At 40.7% G+C, this 17,365-nt stretch overlaps 1 protein-coding gene across 1 annotated transcript in view; it reads left to right on the forward strand.

The window, feature by feature from the left end:
• The first annotated feature begins 1,486 nt into the window (after positions 1-1,486).
• ATP6V0A4 (ATPase H+ transporting V0 subunit a4) overlaps positions 1,487-17,365 on the forward strand; it is a 33,242-nt gene continuing 17,363 nt past the window's right edge. The window contains exons 1-10 of the mRNA XM_089688726.1: positions 1,487-1,655; positions 2,403-2,481; positions 3,284-3,381; positions 3,513-3,638; positions 4,987-5,084; positions 8,903-9,029; positions 10,379-10,461; positions 14,463-14,556; positions 15,789-16,001; positions 16,918-17,068. Of these exons, the coding sequence (XP_089544852.1) occupies positions 1,539-1,655; positions 2,403-2,481; positions 3,284-3,381; positions 3,513-3,638; positions 4,987-5,084; positions 8,903-9,029; positions 10,379-10,461; positions 14,463-14,556; positions 15,789-16,001; positions 16,918-17,068 (1,186 nt within the window). The 5' untranslated portion in view covers positions 1,487-1,538. The remainder of the gene's footprint in view (positions 1,656-2,402; positions 2,482-3,283; positions 3,382-3,512; positions 3,639-4,986; positions 5,085-8,902; positions 9,030-10,378; positions 10,462-14,462; positions 14,557-15,788; positions 16,002-16,917; positions 17,069-17,365) is intronic.

Genomic DNA, 17,365 nt, shown 5'->3' on the forward strand with positions numbered 1-17,365 from the left:
ATACATAGATAATAGGGATTCTAGTTTTTGCCTAAAAAAAAAAAAATTATAGTTCTTTTTTAGAGATTGTCCCTCACATCCTGTCTGGCAAAGCCATTGGCACCAGGACAGAAAGTGAGGTGAAATCTCTCATGAAGGCCCAAATGCCAGTACAAATTCAACCCAACAGGGGCTGTACTGCTTTCCTACTCCATTAAGAACTAAACAAAATGTGGGCTTTATATAATTATTATTATTATCATCATCGTACATTTTATTTTTGCCAACCCCAAAAAATTAAGTACATTTTAGCACTCTATAAAGGCTTTATTTTTTTTTTAAACTCTCCTTATCCAGATTGAGAAGATAGAATAATCAAAACAGCTCCTAATAGTTTATATTTCTTTTATGTTTCTGGCCGTTAAAGATAGTGTTTCCTGGCATCAGCATAGCAGCATACATGCAGCCAAATGTATACTGTCATGGATTGGGCCAGGAAAGGAACATTTATGGTGAGTAATGATACAATTTACCATCTTCAATAGAAAGCCTAGTCCTTTTTCTGTTATGGGTGAGAAGTACTGTGTATGAATAGAAAGTCTTGGAAACTTTACCTGCTTGGAGAACAATAAATTAGTGTTTGACATAAAATGCAGCCAATGTATTTTGGAGAGATTTTTGGTAGTGTTAAATCTGTTGGCCCTGGGCACGGCAGTTATTGTCCTAATATAACTTTTTTCTGGAGTGTCTGCTATGATAGCAGGTTTGTCACTGCAGAAACTCCAGGACACAGGCGGCCCAACCCCCCCCCCCCCCGAAACGTGACCACCAACCCCCAGAAACATGACAACTGCTTTCCATCATACACTGTGATCATTGCTCTTCAACTCTCTGGAGTGTCAAATACTTTCTGTTCACACATGGTGCTCCTCGCCCATCTCCATAATCTTCACATGCTTGAAGGGACCAATTCTGAGGACCCTCAATGAGTCGAGCCACCACAGATCTACTTACCACCAACAAGGTCTAGAGGTAATTCAACCGTACTTACAACGCTTTTTCTAAAATGACACTGAGATTGTTAAGTGGTCAGTTTAGATATGAAAGTGCTTAGTATAGCCCTTCTATAAGAATGGTTCCCCTGTCCTCAGAGAAAAGGGAAGTGCTGGTTTATGGAGTCTGAAGCCAAGTGAAGAATCTTCCCATCTGCTGAGAAACCAATTAGGTAACAGATAACTGTTCCATTGAAGAACTGTTATCTGCTTTCAGATCACTGGAGGACCTCGGTGTGTAGATAGCATATAATGAACACTTAGAATGAATTCTGCTGTATCTACACATCTGTGTGTATATCAATTTATTATTGTTGCATTCATGCCTTTAGTCAGAATTCACAAAGCTTCAACACAAGGATTGGGATCTCTATTTGTGACTGTCATTTTAATATCTCTTTGGACTCAACTAAGAATAACTGTCACTCATCTTGTACTTATGTCTGATGCAGAGAGAAGTGTCTGGTCGGGTTTGGTTGATCTTGTGTCCAGCACACATCTCTCAGGATGGACTCCCTGTTCCGCAGTGAAGAGATGAGCCTGACGCAGCTGATCCTGCAGGTGGAAGCCGGGTACTGCTGTATCGCTGAACTGGGCGAGCTGGGCCTGGTGCAGTTCCGGGATGTAAGTACGCCTAGCCGCAGGTAGATGCAGATATATAGGCTCCTTTCATGTTCCATCATTGTCTTCCCATGTATGTGTCTGTCATCCTGGCCAAATCCTGTCTGTCAGGAGCTCACAGGCCACCTATTTTACTATACAGTACCGCATGGCCCTCAGCACTATCACTGGCATTAATACTGCCAATACCAAGTCACCCAATGCCATACAATGGCCAAATCCAGGAATCTTTTTACCTGCCGAACTAAATTATTATAACTCACATTATTATGTTATCCCCCTTGCAGCAGAGCAAAAGGAAAGTGACAACACTTTTGTGATCCTGCAATTCTGCAGACTTGTGCACCCCCCCTTCTATTTTTTGGACTGCTAATTAGCAAATTGGTGATTTCTAGAGAATATACTGCTATGCACCTTTCAGCAATTCTCTGTTTTCATTTATAAAAAGTGGACCTGTCAGTAGCTTGTCTGTATGAATAAGTTTAGGAAATAATACCTCCTTAGCCTCTCACCTTACAGTATGACTTGCTATAAAGTTACAGTGTACAGTCTGAGTGATCACTGGGGGAGAGGAGACTGGGGAAACATTCCTCCTGCAAAAACTTCAGATCCTCATAAAATCAATGTTTTATTGAATACAGTCAATGGATTTTGACTCTTTATCATGTTGTAAGCATTTTTCATTTAACGAATTCACAAACTGTTGCATGTTGTTGTTTGTTTTTCTTATCACTTTTTATCGGCTTGCAGCTGAATGCATTGGTGAATAATTTCCAGAGGCGGTATGTGAACGAAGTGTGTCGATGTGAGGGGATGGAAAGAATCCTGCGTGAGTATCCAACCACTGCCACCTGGACAGTCCAATGGAGATATTGAATGGTGCGGGTTTATTACATGGTACATGGAGCCCAGCAAAATAAGAGGGCCCCAGCAATTTCTCCACACACATCTACCATATTCCAACAAATGATCAGATATATTTTTTTTATTCCTGTCTGTGTAATTTTTGGAGATTTTTCCTCACTTTCTAGCTGTTGAAACCTTTGCCACTGTGACATTAAAGTGAGGGAAAATCTGTCTAATGGAGCCCCATAAAGCACTAAAACCTTACAGAAATTAAAATCTTTCCCCATCCTAACGAAAACTAAAGTAAGATGTTTAGGCTGTATATACGCTTTATCATTTTAAAGGCCAAGTTCTCAAATTTTTAAAACCCCCAGTGTTCTTCCCTAGCCCCCTCAATATAATCAGCTGTGTCAACCTCCCCCTTTCCTCCCCACAAGCTCCAACTTACCTCCTCCGATGGCTGCAGCCTCCTTCAGAAAAGCCTCTCCCCTGCCAGCATGCTGTAGAGTGGGTCCCTTTTACTTTGTTTGGATGCAGTGGTCTCTCTGCAAAGGTTTGTCAAGCCTTCAGTTAGAGCTAGAGCTCTCCAGTCAGAGGGGAGCATGAGCTTTGCTGTTTGTGGAGATATACAGTAGGTCTGACTCTGTAGGGGGCATGTTGGAGCTCTGCAGTGAGACTACTGCGTCCACATGGAGAACAAGGGTCCTTCTCTGCATCCTGCTGGCAGGAAACAGGCTTTTCTACTCAGGCTGTCTCAGGCTGGCTCATCTTTAATTAACTTGCAGGTTTCCTGGAGTGTGAAATGCAGAATGACAAGATTGTAATCCCAGTCCCAGAGAAGCCCCCACAGACCCCGCTGCCCCGAGAAATGATAGACCTGGAGGTAAGTGACATAGAGGGGAGGTAAGTGGGGGTGTAACATTTTACTTCTGTTCGAGATCTATCTCTCCCTGGGGATGGGGAATGGTCTTCGGAGGTATGAGGCACTAACCATCTCTGCAACCCCCACACCAGACTGTCTTGGAGAAGCTGGAGGGGGACCTTCAGGAGGTAAACCGAAACCAGCAGACCCTGAAACAGAACTTCCTTGAGCTGACAGAACTCAAGCATCTCCTGAAGAAGACTCAGGATTTCTTTGAGGTAAGATTTCCAAACATATAATTGATCCAATATGTGTTCCATGTAGAGCGGGGGTCCTGGGTTTAGTCCCTGGCAGATAATCAGTCTTCAGGGTCTCTGTATGTTATCTCTGTCTTTGCTCCACTTCCTATGTGTCTGACCATGGTGGGACATTGCAATCCTCTAGCAGAGACTGATGTGACCTCTTTTACATACTGTACCTTGTTAGGTGCACAGGACAGGACATGCTTGTTTCAGCAACTGTCAAGTGTGCACTTGTTCACCAACAGTTAAGAGAGGAGGCTTGCTAGGAGGAAGAAGTTTGGCTACGCAGTTTACACAACACAGAGTCTGTGGTTTATTCAACAAACCAGAAGATGACCTTTAGAAGACAACATGACTGAAAACATTGTTTTCAGCAATCAGGCTTTGCACTAGTTAATAGAAAAAAATAAGGCACACTACTCGATCAGTTGCTGAATGTTTTCTTGTCCATGGAGCAAACCTTTTGAGGTCCTCTTCTGGTGACAACACTACAATCACTTTCAGTCCTGGTGACAACAGTGATCAAGACAAACTGAGAAGGTGAAAACCTAGCCTACAATGCTGGGTCCAAAACCATACTCTTTATATATCATTTATACAGGCATAATAATATGCAGAATCACATGGTTATATGTGCCCCAAGATTTTGTTTGATTCTACTGCTGCAGCTGCTTGGCACCGAGGGTGGCGCTAACCTAAATGTAAATGTATTATTATAATTATTGTTTTATTATATTATTATTTTTATCTTCTTATTGCATATACCCCCAGAAAGTATTAATAGCATGTGAATTTTGACTGACACTTGTATGTCTGTGTCTACAAGCAACAAAGGAATGATATCCAGAAGAAAAAAGTCCAAACTGAAACATTTTTATTTGTTAAAATGTCATGAAACACGCTGAAGTGTTTCAGAGGATTCAAAACCCTTAGGACCCTTAAATCCTCTAAAATACTATCATTCCTTTGGCATTCCTAAACCTCGAAATACAAGTCCAAGTCTTCCATGGAAGCCGCTTGAAATTTATGTAAAATACTCCAATACCTTGAGAAATCCCCAAAATAGCTTACCCAGATCCACCACAACCACCACAGCATACAAATTAAAAATTTTTGAGACATTGAAATGCAGCAAACACTAAGGGTGATATTTCTGCAGCAAGGATGGTAATTATTGATGGAAGAGTTGGACCCAACAGTTAATCCAACTGTAGGAAACCTGATCACTAGCAGTGGATTTTGTAAAGCTACCTTTAATACAAATGATTCATTTCCATAATGCTCTATGTTACATCGATATTCTCGATTATAATATTCTTTGCAGGCAGAAGCCAATTTACCAGATGATTTCTTCAACGAAGACACCAGCAGCCTTTTGGAGCTCCGAACTATCCCTACTCCAGCTGCTGCTGGGAAACTTGGGTGAGTTTGGGTAGCTGGTACCTGAGTGACCTTACTGGCTTCTTCACCATTAGCTAGATTTTTCTGAAATACTGATCAGACCCACCCAAGGTTTGGGTTAGGCTTCCCCTGTTTGTGAATGGTAGGTGCACAGTGCCATGGACTCGGCAAATGTTTGTGAAGTGTTGAAGCAGTCTTAGATGGACCCCTTATGGAGGCTGATAAGTCAGGTTTTTAGTTGGGAGAGTTTGTTCTGGTCAGGGGCGGACTGACCATTTGGAAACTCGGGCACTGCCCGAGGGCCCGGGGTCAGTAGGGGGCCCCATGAGATGCCCCTGGTACCTTTTTCATAGGCTTTTTTGAGTTTGGGCAAGGACACAGGGGCCCCATGATCCCCTATTGCCCGGGGGACCCATGAGTTGTCAGTCCGCCCCTGGTTCTGGTTTACCAACTCCACGTCATGCACATGGGTGCATTTTCCTGTGCAGCATAAGGATGCTGTGTATTTCTGGTGCCCAGGATATCCTGTATAGGATGTTGTGTATAGCCACCTATAGACATGAATGAGTGAAGGTGGATGCATGTGTGAAGCCATAGGGTACTTGCACACAGTACTGATATTTGAACATGAATATTCTTGGCCAAAATGTCTTGCCTTTTTTTTGACTGTATTTGCGCACATTTGTGCGTACGCAAGTAAAGTAAATTCTAGCTCTCAGGATGTCATTTTAACATCTTCAACTTAATATGTTACATCTGTATGTGTATGTAATCGTGTGCATAAAATACTGACTGGCAACTCAGATTTCTGTAATTTTGTACTCATCTATAAAAAGCACATGTTTACATGTCTGTGTATACAGACAAATAATATACAGTTATATATATAATAATATCATTGAAATAATTGGGTTGCATTTAGATGAAAAAAAATAAAAAAACTCCTGTATGCCGTAGGGTACTTACACATGGTACTGATGTTTGAATATCAGTAGTTCTGGCTAAAACTATTTGCGCATACACAAGTATAATAAATTCTAGTTCTCAGAATGAAGTTTTAATCTCTTCAAATGAACACGTTATGCAGAGTTTGTAGGCAGCAATGTGCAGAGGCCTTATGTTGTATGTTTATTTCTGCATCTGCCTAATGTGTGCCTTCAGCCAATATACCAACTCATGCTGAGAAAATTCTTACAGTGAACATTTTCGGTTCCTCTCACTAATCTACAAGAAGGTAAAATTTCTGCAAGGGTTATGAATAGCACACAATAATAAATGTTAGTAAGTTACCAATGACAATATCTTATTGGGTCAATCATTTAATGTGTTACTAAACTCAAAACAGTGAAACCAGTCTGTATATGCAGTAAAGAATGCTTGCTCAACTCACTGTGAAACCTAAGGGGTTAACCCTCTGCATTGTGCAAAAACGCTGTTTGATCCTGACTTCTCTGATCCACCTCTTCTTCTAGTGCCCCTCTCTTATCTCCTGATAAGACATATTGTGTGGAGACACTTTGCACATGCTCAGTTTGGTGTGTATTGCTAGAGAGGATTTTTTTTTGTCTTGGGAGAGTGCATGTGATCAGCACGGGGCCAATCAGCATTGTCCAGAGCAAGGTCAGGAGTTCTGCATCCCCCTAGAGCAGAATGAAAACTCCTCCTACTAGCTTTAACCAGTGCTCTGCTGAACACTGATAGAAGTCACAAGACTGCTCTAATTGCATTTCCATGTTCTGTGTACTGTGGGAGACCAGATATAGTGAATGTAGGATCCAGGGTTTAGTAACACTTTAATAGTATTTATAGATCTTGGGAGATATAGCCTACAAATATCTGCCTGTTCCCTCCTAATTCACTGGCAGAGAAGTAAAATTGGTAATGATACCTTTTCCATAGTAATCAGCTGCAAAAAATTGTTACAAGCCGAGTTGTATTTTTTTTTATCAGGAAACATGAAATAAGAATATAACGACAAATGTGTTGTGGTCTTCCCTAAAAGAAAAACTTAAAAGTAAACTTTCCCTTTTAATAAAGAAAAGAAAGATAAAAGATGTTTTTCTTAGTGTTTTATGTCCAATTACACCTGGCTCTTCGTTTCTATAAGGGCCGGGTTCACACCAGAAGGCAGTGCGGGAAAGCCTTGTTCTGTGTGTGTTTCCCACACCACACTCAAAATGCATTGCCTTTGTAATCTGCTGCAGGTGCAATATGATGTTAACACAACCCCAAATGCAGATCACAAACGCAGTGTTTGCAGGCAACAGATCACATAGTACCGCAGTGCCATGCAATTTGGTACAGCTCTTTTTTGAAAAGTAGTACATGTGTTACTTTTTCTGTGTTTCAGTGCAATTTGCAGCCTATTCAAATGATTAAGCAACAAAATCACATCGAAGCCGATTGGTTTCTATGCAGAAGTGAGCCTGATTTTGCACTCACCAGATTTAGAAAACAAACCCCATAGTGTCTATAGGACAGATAGTGAAAGAGATCCTCCTCAATGGGGCACAGATAGCAAAAAATGACTGAAAAAATGGCTTAAGATATATTCTAATCATCCTGGTGACCAAGACAAGAGTACTCCATTTCTAATGATGATATTTTAGAATCCCCCCTCAGCTCTAGTAATTGGTTGCTTTTCTCAAAAATCTGCAATGCGCTTACAGCCAAATTACAGGCATTCCCTGCAACAGGATTTCTATGGTGAGATAAACTGAAATGTTGTTTGCAAAATTAAAGGGATACCAGCTTTTCTTCATTCAAAGTGTAGACTGATCATGTGGTTATAGCAGGCAGACCCTTACATGTAGCTTACTTGCAGAAGGTACATGAGCAGGTGTGCCTTGATAAAGTTTAATAAATCCTTACCAAAAAAAATAAATATCTATCTATCTATCTATCTATCTACAGTATATTGCCAAAAGTATTGGGATGCCTGCTTTTACACGCACATGAACTTTAATGGCATCCCAGTCTTAGTCTGTAGGGTTCAATATTGGTTTGTCCCACCCTTTGCAGCTATAACAGCTTCAACTCTTCTGGGAAGGCTGTCCACAAGGTTTAGGAGTGTCTATGGGAATGTTTGACCATTCTTCCAGAAGTGCATTTGTGAGGTCAGGCACTGATGTTGGATGAGAAGGCCTGACTCAGACTCCACTCTAATTCATCCCAAAGGTGTTCTATCGGGTTAAGGTCAGGACTCTGTGCAGGCCAATCAAGTTCCTCCAAACTCGTTCATCCCATGTCTTTATGGACCTTGCTTTGTGCACTGGTGCGCAGTCATGTTGGAACAGGAAGGGGCCATCCCCAAAAAGTTCCCACAAAGTCAAGAGCATAACATTTTCTAAAATGTCTTGGTATGCTGACGCCTTAAGGGTTTCCTTCACTGGAACTAAGCAGTGTGCATGCCTAGGGGCTTAATTTTATACACCTGTGGTCATGGAGGTGATTGGAACACCTGAATCCAATGATTTGTGTGTGAGTGTGTGTGTATATATATATATATATATATATATATATATGTGTATATATATATATATATATATATATATATAGATGATCTTGGAAATAAGTTGACTTCCATGCTCTTAAGAACACTGGAGTTTCCATTTAGGGAAAAGCTGTCTTTGTCCTATCACATTTCTTTTCTCCTTCCTCGGTAAATAGCTCAAATTGTATGTATATAAGATAAAGGAAAACTTTGTGCCCAGAAAGTTGACACCGCCAGGTGTGGGTGTCATGAATTCATCAATGGGGGATTAAGATGTTTCTAGGGGAATTGAATAGACAATCTTGGTTTGTATTCCCTTCACTTTTCAATGTCTCCCTTGTCTCAGGTTCACCGCCGGGGTCATCGGAAGGGAGAGGATGGCTGCTTTTGAGAGACTGCTGTGGAGGGTCTGCAGGGGGAATATTTACCTGAAATATAGTGAGCTGGACACCACGCTGGAGGACCCAGTCACAGTAAGGAGCAAAATAATACTGCACCTCCGTTATTGGCCAATCGGGCATACTTAAGTTACAAATATGGAAATAAGGAATTTGCAGCTAAACATTCACATGTTCACATGTAAAATGCTATCTATCATCTGGCACCACTGATTTTAATATTAAAGTGTTTTAATGAGAGTATGGCCTCCTAAGCACTTTTACTGAACAACTCATTCATAGTGATCATACGATATCATCACAGTTTCAACTTCTGACTGATCACATGATAAAATCACACTTGCTTTGACTACAGTAGCTCTGAGTTATCACACGGCACCATAACTTGCCATAATTTAAATTATTGGCTCTAATTGATTACATGACACCAGTGCATTCCCATACTTTTCTACTTTGGTTATTATTGATCATATGACATCATTAAAGTAGTATTAAACCTTCAGCAGTTTTAGCTGAAAACACTGAGCACACTGAAGTCAACATTCCCCAGTAAACGATTTGTTAAAATTCTTCCCCCAGTGCTTTCAATTTACAACTTTCAATGGTGCTGGATCCTGTTCTGTCAGTCTTGCTTTCCTGTACCTCTGGTCTTCTCAGGAAAGACTTAGCTGTGGTCAGTGCAGTCTCCAGTCAGTCTGTTACCTAGAGAAGGGAGGGGGAGGAGACCATCAGGGCGGACTGACAACTCATGGGGCCCCCAGGCAATAGGGGATCATGGGGCCCGTGTCCCTGCCCAAACTTAAAAAAGCCTATGAAAAAGATACTAGGGGCATCTCATGGGGCCCCCTACTGACCCTGGGCCCTCGGGTAGTGCCCGGGTTTCCAAATAGTCGGTGCACCCCTGAAAACCATCCTAGGCTTTGAGGCTGTGTGTTTCTATTGATGACCACAATGTAGGAAGACACAACTCTAGTCCCAGCATGCAAAAGGACACTGCAAGAGAATGGAAGCCACCCTGAAACAGGAAACCTGGAGCAGCTGTTATGGCACCAGCTTAACCAGAAACATAAGCAAGGAAAAAAAAGATGAAGTTACATATTCAAAAAGTTATTAAATCAGCTGCTGGAAGTGCTTACAGTCTGAGAGTTTAATATAACTTCAATCTTCTCTACAATTCCTCTGAATGACTACATGAGATTGATGTCACGTAGATGAAGGTCTACCGACAACAAGAGATAGCAGTTGCTTTTCAGGTATTGAGCAGAACCTAATTACATTTACACGTCTCCTCTGCTTGTACTTTATATTCCAAAACACAGCTACAAGATCGCATCTGATAATGATTAGTGACTGCGTTCTTAGCTCACATTTATCCTCTTCTGTCTCATATATCATGTTACAATTTTCTTTTATCACTTTTCCAGAAAGAAGAGGTGAAGAAAAATGTTTTCATCATCTTCTACCAGGGAGAACAGCTCAAACAGAAAATAAAGAAGATTTGTGATGGGTGAGTGGTGTCCCCCCTTCCCCCAGCCAGTGACCCCCTTCCCACAGCCAGTGTCCCCCTTTCTCCAGCCTGTGATTGTTTTAACTATGACTTGGTATAAAGAATTAGTGCATATTTGAGATGATAAAAACAAACCTAAAATGTTGAGCTGCTTCTCAGACTGTGTGTATACAGTAATAGGATAGTATATATATAGTAAAGTAGCAGAACCTTTTTCTAGCATAGCTCTATGGGGACAGCAAAGTAAGAAAAATGGTTAAAGGCTTTGTTTGCAAACTTGCTTGATTTTTCAATGAATACTGAACCTGGTCTTGTTTTATATATATATATATATATATATATATATATATATATGGTAATTTTTGTTTTATAAAAATTATACCATACATAACTTGGAGATGGCAATGAATTGCTAAACAAAACGACTTTCTTAGTGAGGGTTCACACATATGCGGTTAGGATGCTGTTTGAACCACATCCAATCCGCATGACATGTGAAATAAAATTGCTTCCTATGGTGCCTGTTCACATATGTCCGGTGCTCAGGCAGTGCGGATTCAGTGTGGATTGAAAAAGAGTCCTGTACGATTTCTGAGCAGTGCAGTTCGGTTCAAGTTTGGATTACAAGCTATTGATTTCTATGGGAACCATTTCCAAACTGTACATGTGAACAGGATAAAATCCTGACCTGAACCTGTCCTGATCCTGATGTAAACCTGACAGAAACTGTGAACAACTACTGTGTCAATTAGCTGTGAGATCTGAGCTTCAGGGCCTGTTCACGCCATAGAAACACAGTCTGGATGCGTTCTGGATGTATTTCTGTATGTGTGTTTTTGATGTGTTTTTTTACGCGTTCTGGTACATTTTTTCTCCTTTTTCTAATTCTTCAACTTAACGTGCATTCTGGTGCATTTTTTGGTGTGTTTAGGTGTGTTCTGGTGCATTTTGATGTGTTTTACTGCATTCCAGTACAGTTCAGTGCAGAAAAAAATGCACCACTCTCCCTTTTTTTTCTGAAACTGGAACGCACTGGAACTGACCACACTGGTGTCATTGGAAACCATGTAACCTAATATCAATGCATTTTTGATGCAGAAAAAAAAATGCACTGGACTGCATGTGATGTGAATTGAACCTAAATCCACACCGTACATGTGTGAATCAGCTCTTACCTCTGTTCACATCAAGCCCGTCTTTGAAATTGTGCGACTTACAGTGAAGTTGCACGATTTCAAAGTCGGATGAAATGCCAATTTCAGGTGTGATTTGCAAGACATCTGATACAGATGTATATGCAAATCGCAGCAAAAGTAGTGCATGTACTACATTAGAAATCGGTGCGGCTCTGACCAAGTCAGAACGACACCCATATGACCGCTCCAATTGCGGACAATAAGGTGCGATTTGGCATGCAATTCGCAAGTCGCAGGGCATGCAAATCGCATGCCAAGTCTCATCCAGTGTGAACCAGGGCTTAAAGGGGAACTAAAACCATCAATTTAACAGTTTAAAAAAACAGTTACATTCCCCGCATGTGCCAGGAATGTAACTATCACATTTTCAGGTGTTCGCAACCAAACTGTCAAACCATCAAATTCCTGCTGTCATAACTGATCACATGGGCAGTACCATCGCAGTTGCAGATCAAACAGAGGCCAAGATGGCAGCTTCCTTGGCTAGAAAAGCTAGGAGGGTTTAGTTCTGTTTTAATTCACCGTCACTCACAAATAAAGAAACAATTTGGCCAATTTGGCCCTTCAAATGAGTTTAGGTGTTTCCAGCAAATGGTACTGTTACTACTGCAGAATACAAAGACATTTTAGACAATTGTGCTCAGTAACAGTTGGGGAAGGTTCTTTTCTTTTCTGGCATGACTGTGCCCCCGTGCACAAAGCCAGCTCCATAAAGACATGGTGTGACCAGTTTGGTTTGGAGGAATTTGAGTGACCTACCCAGAGCCCAGGCCTCAACCCTACTGAACACCTTTGGGAGGAATTGGAACACTGATTGTGAGACAGGTCTTCTCACCCAACATAAGGACCTATCCTCACAAATGGGCACAAATTCCCACAGACAGGAGAAGAGTGGAGGCTGTTATAGCGGCAAGGTAAGGAGCCATATTAATGGACATGGTTTTGGAATGGGATGTATAGTAAGATCACATACAGTTGTGACCAAAATTATTCAACCCCCACTGAAATTGAGTGTTTTGGCCAGTTTGACATTGCTTTTGATCATTCAGTCATCTTGCTTACATTTACATTAAAGAGGCACTTGTAGGTCAGACAAATATAACATAACAGTTATAATGAAATAACCACAAATGTCTTTTCTGTGCTCACAGCATTATCAGTTTTATTCAACCCCCAAGTGACATTCAATCTTAGTACTTAGTACAGCATCCTTTTACAGTTATAACAGCTTTTAAACGTGAAGCATAGCTTGACACAAGTGTCTTGCAGCGATCTACGGGTATCTTCGCCCATTCTTCATGGGCAAAGGCCTCCAGTTCAGTCACATTCTTAGGCTTGCGCACTGCAACTGCTTTCTTTAAGTCCCACCAGAGGTTCTCAATCGGATTTAAGTCTGGTGACTGCGATGGCCACTCCAAAATGTTCCAGCCTTTCCTCTGCAACCATGCTCTAGTGGACTTGGAGGTATGCTTGGGATCATTGTCCTGTTGAAAGGTCCAACGTCTCCCAAGCCTCAGGTGTGTGACGGACTGCATCACGTTTCCATCCAATATCTCCTGGTACTGAAGAGAATTCATGGTACCTTGCACACGCTGAAGCTTCCCTGTACCTGCAGAAGCAAAACAGCCCCAAAGCATGATTGACCCTCCACCATGCTTCACAGTAGGCAAGGTGTTCTTTTCATCATAGGCCTTGTTCTTCCTCCTCCAAACATAGCGTTGATCCATGGGCCCAAACAGTTCTAATTTTGTTTCATCAGTCCACAGAACACTATCCCACAACTTTTGTGGTTTGTCCACATGGCTTTTGGCATACTGCAGTCGACTCTTCTTATTCTTTGGAGACAGCAAGGGGGTACGCCTGGGAGTTCTGGCACGGAGGCCTTCATTACGCAGTGTGCGTCTTATTGTCTGGGCTGAAACTTCTGTACCCACATCTGACAAATCTTTTCTCAGTTCCTCAGCAGTCACACGGGGACTTCTCTCCACTCTACGCTTCAGGTAGCGCACAGCAGTCGAAGTCAGCATCTTCTTTCTGCCACGACCAGGTAGCGTTTCAACAGTGCCCTTTGCCTTGAATTTGCGAATGATGCTTCCTAAGGTGTCTCTTGGTATGTTTAACATCTTTGCAATCTTCTTATAGCCATTGCCCTTCCTGTGAAGAGAAATCACCTCTTCTCTTGTCTTCCTGGACCATTCTCTTGCCTTCACCATGTTTGTAACCACACCAGTAAATGTCTAGAAGGAGCTGAGTATCACAGTCATTTTAAAGCTGCCTAATTGGTGCTTATTATGCTTGATTGCTGCTCGGTGACATCCACAGGTGTTTTCAATACCTGATGGAAAGCACCTGTATGAACCTCTGTTCTTCAGAGTGGTAGTCTTTAAGGGGTTGAATAATTGTGGCAATGAAGAAACCACATAAGAACCATTTACTACTGTATTACATAAACAATTGATGTCATTTTAGTTGCATTTGGGTAGTTACAACGTCCTTGTAGGATTTGATTCTGAATACAATTCCAAATGTACACTATAGTCCCTAAACCCCTTTACAGCATTGGGGGTTGAATAATTTTGGTCACAACTGTAAGTGTGATGTTCAGGTGTCCGGAGATCTTTGGCCATATAGTGTATTTTGGATGATCTGAGACTGTGCTGTTGTTAGTATCATATTATAAACCCTCTCCCAGTAATCTGTATCTGTCATAGAATACACTGCAGACATCTGTAAAGTACCTGTCTGATATGTAACTGGTCCATCTGCATGTGATCCTTCCCAACGCAACTTTCCTGTTCTGCACAGTTTCAAAGCCACAGTCTATCCTTGCCCAGAGAACGCCAGTGAGCGAAGAGACATGGCAGCTGATGTGAACACCAGGATTGAAGATTTAAATGCGGTAAGTGAGCAGTAGAGACACTACATCTCTGAATAATGAGACTTATTACACAATAAACCAACACTGTCTTTTTTTTAAAAAAAAAAAGGCTAAGAACCAGGGGCGGACTGACCATTTGGAAACTCGGGCACTGCCTGAGGGCCCGGGGTCAGTAGGGGGCCCCATGAGATGCCCCTGGTATCTTTTTCATAGGCTTTTTTGAGTTTGGGCAAGGACACAGGGGCCCCATGATCCCCTATTGTCCAGGGGCCCCATGAGTTGCCAGGCCGCCCCTGCTAAGAACTAGTACTGTAACTAGTACTGCAATTCGGAAGAGATTTTCATTATTCGGAGTTTTAGATATATCCGAAATTTTCAAATCACAATGGTAATGAATTTCAATGACTCTGAAATAAATTATAACTATATGAATTATCCAAATTTGAATTTAAAAATGACTTCAAATTTGGAATGGAAACATTGCAATAAATCCAGTAAGGTATAAAAGTGAAATAAGATGATGATGATTCATACTGAGGCTGCTTTATAGAACAGAATAGAAATGAATAGAATAAAATAGAACAGAATAGAAAATAAAAGAATAGAACTGAATAAAACGGAATAAAATAGAAACTAAAGGAACAGAATAGAACTGAATAAAACAGAATAAAATAGAAACTAAAGGAATAGAATAGAAAATAAAAGAATAGAAATGAATAAAACAGAATAAAATAGAAACTAAAGGAATAAAATAGAAAATAAAAGAATAGAATAGAATGAGTTAGAATAAAGCAGAATAGAGTAGAATAGAAGAGAAAAAAATAGAATATAATAAAATAGAGTGAATGTAGTTGTTTTCCAAAATTTTAATCCATTTGAAAATAACTAATACAGGAAAAAAATCTGAATATATGAAACAAATTCCGAAAAAGAACAATTCTAACATAACGAGTATGACGAAAAGAAATTAACTTAATGAACAAATCCAAAACAAAGAGAAATACATTTTTCTATCGTGCACATCTCTACTAAGTACTAAAGGTTTGACAAAAAATGTCATATTTATAGAATACACTATTCGGATTTAATACAAAGAAATACTTTTGGGGAAGAAAAATCTTAATATGCTCTTTATTTATATTTTTAATTGAATGTTTTACTCCATATTTGATCTCTGTTGTGGGTTTAGAAGTATTTTGTGGTTATCGTCTCATCTCAGGAAGTCAGTACATTATCACTGTATCTCCCTACAGGTCATCACCCAAACCGAATCTCATCGCCAGCGTGTCCTGCTGGAGGCGGCCCAGAATCTCTACAATTGGACTGTTAAAGTGAAGAAAATGAAGGCAGTGTATCATGTACTAAACCTTTGCAACATTGATGTCACCCAGCAGTGCGTCATTGCTGAAATCTGGTGCCCTATAACTGACAAGGAGCGCATCAAACGGGCATTGCACCTCGGCATGGTGAGTGTACATGGATATATTTATTCATGGAAGATATAACTTATATCTAGAGTACAGTGATGTCACTCCTGCATAATAAAACTTATATCTGGAGAGCGGTGATGTCACTCCTGCATAATAAAACTTATTTGTGGAGAGCGGTGATGTCACTCCTGTATCATATAACTTTTATGTGGAGAGCGGTGATGTCACTCCTGTATCATATAACTTATATGTGGAGAGCGGTGATGTCACTCTTGTATATTATAAGTTATATCTGGAGAGCAGTGATGTCACTCCTGTATAAAATAACTTATATCTGGAGAGTGGTGATGTCACTCCTGTATAATATAACTTATATCTGGAGAGCGGTGATGTCACACCTGTATAATAAATCTTATATCTGAAGAGAGGTGTTGTCACTCCTGTATAATATAACTTGTATGCAGAGAGAAGTGATGTCATTCCTGTATAATATAACATATCTGAAGAGCGGTGATGTCACTTCTGTATAATATAACATAACTGGAGAGCGGTGATGTCACTCCTGTATAATATAACTTATATCTGAAGAGCAGTGATGTCACTCCTGTATAATATAACCTATATCTGAAGAACGGTGATGTCACTCCTGTATAATATAACCTATATCTGAAGAGCGGTGATGTCACTCCTGTATAATATAACATATCTGGAGAGCGGTGATGTCACTCCAGTATAATATAACTTATATCTGAAGAGCGGTGATGTCACTCCTGTATAATATAACATATCTGAAGAGCGGTGATGTCACTCCGGTATAATATAACATATCTGAAGAATGGTGATGTCACTCCTGTATAATATAACATATCTGAAGAGTGGTGATGTCACATGACTCATTGTGATTTTTTTCGATACCAAAGCCTATGACTTACATATCTTGTTCACATGGCAGGAACGCAGCGGTTCCACCATCGCTCCCATTCTTACCAACATTCCCACCAAGATGGAGCCACCGACCTTCAACCGCACCAACAAATTCACTTCCGGATTTCAGAACATTGTTGATGCCTACGGAGTTGGGAAATACAGAGAGATGAACCCAAGTGAGACCAAAACTGTAAAATGTCTGAAAAAACCTCTGAAACCTTTTAACATTCTTCCCTTGGCGTGATATACGTGAGATTCCTCAACTGTATAACCCGTGGGCTGTGCTGGCAAAACTGAGCACATAAACCCAGGGCAACGCTACCAGTTTTCTTATATTAAAAATACATTATTACCAAAAATCATCAGGTGGAATAAATGTAAAAAATGAGAAGCAATATGTGGCCATTCTTGCTACTAAGCATGTCAATGGTGGGGATGGGCCCAGATCCAACACACCTCATGCTGACTATGAA

This window comes from Staurois parvus, unplaced genomic scaffold (genome assembly GCF_062004578.1).
Source record: "Staurois parvus isolate SC_StPar_1 unplaced genomic scaffold, SC_StPar_1.0 ptg000452l, whole genome shotgun sequence".
Taxonomy (NCBI): domain Eukaryota; kingdom Metazoa; phylum Chordata; class Amphibia; order Anura; family Ranidae; genus Staurois; species Staurois parvus.